Here is a 6731-nt window from a genome sequence, read left to right as displayed (position 1 = left end):
TACATCAAATAATAACCATTTCTCCAATAAACTAACATTAGTACTATTTCACAGGGAGACGAGACGGAAAATGTCGCTCTAAAATAAACCCCCGCTTTTACATCTGTACAATTTTAAATAACCGTCAACTAATTTTATAATTAATTCAATTTTCCACCCCAACTAAAAAAATAATCATAGATTCCTCCCCCAAAAAAAGACTAATGTCACATTCAAAGTCCCTCGCCGTCAGCCCATCGCTCCACCGGTGCGCACTCCGCCTTGTGGCGGAGCTTCCAATCAAGCGCTTGACAAGCGCGTGAGCAATAATTCACCGCTCCGCACACCGAGCACCGACGAAACTCGTGCCTACGTGTCTCCGGCCTGCCGCACCCGGTGTGCGAGCAGAGGCGGAGACCCGGACCGGGTACGTTCCCGGTCCGGTCTGCGAACCAATCCGATAAAAACTGGTTCGCGGGGTGCGGCTCCGGCGACGGCACATTGCAGCCGAAATCGCTCAGCAGCGGGCATCCGGTGGCGTCGCCGGCAACGCGGTTGGGGCTCCACGCCAGCCACGACGGCGGCACCACCGCCGCCGGGCAGGAGACGAGCACGGCGGCGAGCTCGCGCGCGTTCGCCTGGATGAGGAAGCGGCGCCCCTCCGCGATGTTCTTCTTCACGCCGTAGCCGTCCTGGAGGCAGTGGCCGAGCTCGCGGAGCGCGTCGATCTGGCCGAGGAAGGCGGCGCGTGCGCACAACGCGACGCCGGCGCGGAGATCCTTGTCGCTCTTCGTGCCGCCGCTGCCGTTGAACTGCACGACGGCGAGCGAGTACAGCGCCGGCGCGTGAGAGGCGATCGCCGCTTTCGCCATCAGCGACGCGCCGCTGCCTCGGTTTTGCAGGCAGTAAAACCGAATCTGTTGCAATCGATAACGATAAAACGATTGTTTCCGAATTTAATCGCCAATTTATAGAAATTAGCAAACGAAAACACTCACCATGCCTAGCGTGAAGCAGGCTTCTGCATTTCCGGTATCGGCGACGCGCTTGAGAAACCGGTGGCTCGATTCCGACCAGCTCTTCGCCTTCACCGCCAGCATTCTCCGGCTAGCCTTCGACAGCACGATCGAGCTCATCCCCAATCCATTCAGCCTTTTGCAACTGTTGATTAAAATTCAACAGAAACAAAAAATAGATCAGATTCATCGAATCATAAACTCCAAAAATCACAAAATCGATCAGAAAGTGAAAATCAAATCGCAAAAACAATTACACATACGTCATCACAGCACTGAGGAAATCGGACGAGCATCCAGCGGTGGAGCTGAGTTTGCAGAGAAGAGAGAGAACGAGATCATCCGGCAGAGAATCAAAAAAATCACGCCGTCCGGCGAAATCTCCGTCCAATTCGACCTTCCGTTTCTTCAGCAACCTACAGCTCTCATCGTCATTCGTGGCCTTAGGATAACACAGACCTCTTCTCGTTCTCATTCTACGAATTCTAGAGCAACAGAGCTGGAATTTTCCAGTGTGTGAGATGAGATTCTTCTTCGTCTGTGAATAGGGAGATTGGGTTAGAGATGATAAAGAGGGAACGACGCATTTTACATATACTGGCAAAAATATTAAGGATTGTAATTACGGGTTTGCCCCTGGGTGTCATCTTTTGTCCATTGGAAAGCGGTCAAAGGGAGTTTGACCAGATCCGCCTGTACTGCTCTGCTCATAAAAGGAGACAAGTTTTTACCGTCACAATTTTACTGCCACAGAATTTAATGGCTTTGTCTGCTTTATGGGAATTTTTTCATTTTTCTTTTTAGGAATGTTGGAGGATTTCACTAATTATTTACTAAAGATTTTAAAATTCTAAATTTTGATTTTCATACACTAGTACACCCTAATCTCCAAACCTGGTTGATGGAAATAAAATCCTTTGCATTTAATAAATTGTGGGCTTATAATTATATACTCGTATGTAGAGAATCACATAGTTAACCCTTAACAGCGACTATTCGCACCGGAAGTAATGTTTATTAGCACACGGTGTCGAAGAAAAGATAAAAAGAGATTTTAGTGTCTTTGATCGGCATTCTTTTACTTAATTAGTGGACACTTCATCACTGGCGTGGATACTTGACCGACGAAGTAGACTTTTACTTGAGCCAATCAACATAATAGATTGAGAATTATTCGAAACATAAGAGGTATTCCATCCATCACATAATAAATGTCGCACTTTCCTTTTTAGTTTGTCCTTAAAAAAAATCATATTTTTATTTTTGGAAAAAATTCTATCTCATATGAATATAAAAATTATATTCTCTCTCTCCATTTATCACAAAACAAAATCTCCTAAAATCTCGTGTCGTCCCACAAACATGACATCTTTTATTGGACGAAGAGAGTATTAGTAAATTGTAAACAAGAGAAAAGGGATTGTTGTTGACTATTTAAGTCCAACGGAAATTTAAATTGAAATCGAAAAGAATTGTGATTGAGAATATTTGGATCCATGGACGAATGATAAAATATTTTGTAGAAGATAGTTTGCTTTTTATCTTGGCAAGTAGTAACAAAAAAAGCATGGATGGAGTAAGCCTTTTTAAAGATGATCAATATTAATTTTCTATTTATCCTTAAAATGATTCCAACCTTCATGAAGTTAAATAACTCGAAGTTTCTCCAAAATTATGTGGATTACACTAAAAGTAGCTAGTGGGTATTCTTGTAAAACGTCTCTCAAAACCTCACACAATCTTATTAAGGCTTTCTTTAAGTGTATGTTTGTTTTTGAAATAAATCAATTGGACTTTGATATATTAACTTTCACAAACTCAAAAGTTACTAGCTTTTTCGGCCTGAATTGCTTGTCATCAACTATATATTGTTGTTATATAGGAAATTATTTAGAAATTATAATACTCCAAGTTGAGTGCAAATTGGAAAAGTTGATGGTGTAGGAGTATTAATTTAGAATGATACTACCATTAAAAATGCTTTTAATTTTAGAAAGTTCTTCTTTTTTCCCATAATTTACTATACACGAAGATCAAAAAGTAACATGTTGATAGGCCAAATGGCGGTGCTGACTGTTGCAATTTATATGTTGGCACGCAAATAAACTGACACAACAAATAAAACGACTGTAAAATATTCACATCCAACCAAATAAACACGTGTCAAAATATAATAAAATCACATATTGCAGTTGATGTCACTGCACACAAATATACAACGAGAAATACTCCCTCCATCCCAGTTTTATAATCACGGTGATAAAAATTCGTCTCATATTTATAGTCACACTTAGAATTTTTCTTGGACATACAATTTTACCTATTATTCACTAAAATTACACCCAAATACCATTATCAACACAAAAATAAACCAAAACAAAAATAAAAAATCAAAAAGTCAAAATGAGACTCACTTTCAACCAACTCACTTCATTTATTACACATTCCATCATCTCACTTCATTTATTACACACTCCACCATCTCACTTCATTAATTATACACTCCACCAATTCCTTAAAACACGTATCATAACTAAATGTGACTATAAAACTATAAATTTGGGGCGGAGAGAGTAATGAAAAAGAATTATCTGTATTAAACAATTTAGTATATAACCTTCGTTAGGGCGCTGTTAATATTTGTCTTATTTACACTTTTACTATTTTTAACAGTAAATTTATATTATACTACCTCCGTTTTTTTAAAAATATCAATTAGTTTCATTTTACCTTGTTACTTAAAAAAGAAATTTTAGAATTTTTTTTATTTTAGAATATGGACTCCATAAATCACTAACTCTACTTTCACTATTTTTTCTCTTTCTCTCTCTTACTTTACTCATTTTTATTTTTTCCTCTCTTACTTTACCAATTTTTCTCACTTATTTTACCAATTGTGGATTAAAACTCATACCGTTTCTAAATATTTCTATTTTTTTTAATACGGAGGGAGTATTTTTAAAATTCGAAATGAATGAAAGGTGTGATAATTAATTGTTGATGAATAGAATATTATCTGTTCAATAATAAATAAAAATCCCCGTATAATAGTGGATTCATGGCCAAAATCTTTGATTTCAGCCATTAACAATTTTACCAATATTATAACATACTCGTCCCCATTTGTTAATTGTTGCTTCTACAAATTCTCAAGGAAACAATTTATGGTAACTAAAATTTTGGTGTAAAGCTACAACTAGATAGGCCCTTGACAAAATCAGTTATTTTGCTCATTTTCGAGAAATAAGTTCCAGAAAACATGGCCTGGGAAAAGTAAATTGAATACTCAAAATCTTGACAAAAAATTGAATTGAGTCGGCTTTATTTTTCCAATTTAGAATTGTCTTTTTTACTATTAGAGGTGTTACCTGACATTTTGGTTAATAAATTGTGTTATTTAAAATATTTTTTCTTACGTTTTATATACTCCGAAAGTGGATAGTATCCGTGTAAGGCTAGCAGAATCCAATCTAGGAATTATGCCACTTTTGTAGTATTCTTTACGATTTACTCCTATATAAGTTATTTTAAAAAGAGCATGATAAATTAACATAATTTACTTTGTAGTACTCATTTTTATCCCATCATTTAGTAATTGAATCGATTACATAATCTTTTAATTTTATTAATTTTATCACCGTCTTTTTAATTTATGTCAATTTTATCAATTAAGTTTTGATTAATTATTTCTTAAAAATAAAAATTAAAGTTAATATTGATATTCATATCTCTTAGATTCTTACCCATGTCATGACTTTTGTCACAGCTCAATCGTTTGATAAAATTGATGTTAGTTGCAAAGATTAGTATATGGAGTAATTGATATTTTAAAAGGTTGAGATAGAATTTGCTATTGTTAAAATTGGTATATATGGTCATATTGAATTTTTCAAAATTTAAGGTATAAAACATTAAAGCTTGAGATATAATTTCAATTTTTAGTTATTTTACATTCCAAGTCGTTTTATCATTTAATTAAAAACAAACTAATGTTTTTACATAATTAGCTTTATGCGATAATTTAATAAGGAATTAACATATTTCCAAACCAAATTGGATTTTCTACGTGAATCATATAGGAGTACAATATATCTTTCTCGCAAGTTGAATAATTTTTTCCATAATTTATTTCAACTAACTCCCCGAAATTAGCACAGTAGATTTGATTGGTTATTAAATAAAAAATTGCAAGCACTGAAAATGTCTACACTTAATTTTTTCCCCAAAAATATTGATATAATTTAATAAATGATAAAACATTCAATATATGCTCATCAAAATAAAAATCTTATAATCTTTTTAAAAAAATTTAAATTGCTATATGATTTTAAACGACAGATTCAAATTCAGAAAGTTATTTTCTTCCCTTTTTAACCCGGAAATGTGCCATCAATTAATCAAATCATATGCACTGCTTCTTATTCTTTCCTTTTTTAACAGATGAATTTTCCATAAATCAAGAATTTATTATATACCTCAATTTTTCTGCTCGTGAAATAGGGATGTAAAGATAATTACTTTAGAATCCATTTCTAAAACGATATACTAGCAATTTAAAGCATCAAAGTAAAGTAAAGGAAAAGGCAGAAATATTCCTATTTTAGAAATAGTGTGTTGTTTATTATGGTTGTAGTTATCCCAGAATATAAATCAAATCATATATCTTAAATAATATTCCCTCCGCATTGATAGTGCATTACTTATATTCTATTTAAATTTAATTTGCCAATAAAAAAAAAGTCAATGCACATAGGAGTATCACTATTATGTGGCACTTAAGTTCGGTAGCACTAAATCCACAACATTTGAAAATTTTAGTACAATATTGTATTGTATTATTGTTATAAATTATTCCTTATTGACTATGAATCCACAAGGCTATATTGTCAATTATCAAAGATAATAAATATGAGTTGATTAATAAGGCAATTGACAATGTTTTTCCAGAAAATTAAATTGAAAAATAAACGTTATAATAAGTGGGCTAAGGACAATCCCTGATATATAATGCTAAAAATATTAAAACGAGAAATGTTATAAATTCACAATCAAACAAAGTGACGATATAATCTAAAAGTAAAACTCGAATATACCGTAGAACGGTAAAAATAGAGAAATATATTCATGAAGTCATGTTCACCATGCTTTTGAATATATGTGAATACTCCAGTAAATTTTGATAATGTTTCACTAAAATTTCTTATTTCTTGAGATTATGCTCATTGGTTGTGAGTTGTGACAAAGATGAAATTCAAGATCATTATTTATATATTGTGAGTAGATTAGTTATGACGGTTAGGCATCCACATGAAGGTCAGACTCCTACATCAAGTTAATTAGAATCTTTTAGATATTATTCAACGTATAAACATCACACTAATACTTCAATAATTCAATTGTTATTATTAATTGAAAAATAAACCCTCATATCTCTATGTAATTTATGCTGTGTTTTAAGGAGTAGTACTATTTAGATTGGCACATTACATTTTGATTAATATTGGAGGAAGTTTTCCTTTGTTTTGGTTTTAATATTTTTTAAAAAAATTGTTTGTTACTACAATGACTAGTATTACTCCACTCTACTAGATGTTGAATTCTCCACTTTTTTACGTAATACTCCTATTTAAATTATGACGGTTAGACCCCTATATAGAGGGAGTAATAAATTGTGACTTATTGGAAACATTAGCGTGAGCCGCCTAACAAAAAATGATGTTAATAGTGATAACTAAA

At 33.9% G+C, this 6731-nt stretch overlaps 1 protein-coding gene across 1 annotated transcript; it reads right to left on the bottom strand.

Annotated features, from left to right (window-relative positions):
- LOC125210773 (F-box protein At1g67340-like) lies at positions 1–1573 on the bottom strand. The gene is made up of 3 exons (XM_048110359.2): positions 1259–1573; positions 978–1140; positions 1–896 (listed from the first exon to the last, which is right to left on the bottom strand). Exons 1-3 carry the CDS (start codon positions 1468–1470, stop codon positions 213–215), a joined length of 1059 nt encoding a protein of 352 aa, XP_047966316.1. The 5' UTR covers positions 1471–1573; the 3' UTR covers positions 1–212.
- Between the last annotated feature and the right edge of the window lie 5158 nt (positions 1574–6731).

Source organism: Salvia hispanica, chromosome 3 (genome assembly GCF_029641045.1).
Source record: "Salvia hispanica isolate PSC_SH4W2 chromosome 3, Shi_PSC_v1, whole genome shotgun sequence".
Lineage (NCBI taxonomy): Eukaryota > Viridiplantae > Streptophyta > Magnoliopsida > Lamiales > Lamiaceae > Salvia > Salvia hispanica.
Note: the sequence above shows the minus strand (reverse complement) of the source record. Positions and strands in the feature narration are given on the sequence as shown.

Excerpts from the sequence above, each read along its gene's own strand:
- LOC125210773 (XM_048110359.2), bottom strand. The coding sequence starts at position 1,470 with ATGAGAACGAGAAGAGGTCTGTGTTATCCTAAGGCCACGAATGACGAT. Across the intron at positions 1,141-1,258 it reads TTCCTCAGTGCTGTGATGAC|TTGCAAAAGGCTGAATGGAT; the intron begins GTATGTGTAATT and ends TTTAATCAACAG. Across the intron at positions 897-977 it reads CCTGCTTCACGCTAGGCATG|ATTCGGTTTTACTGCCTGCA; the intron begins GTGAGTGTTTTC and ends CGATTGCAACAG.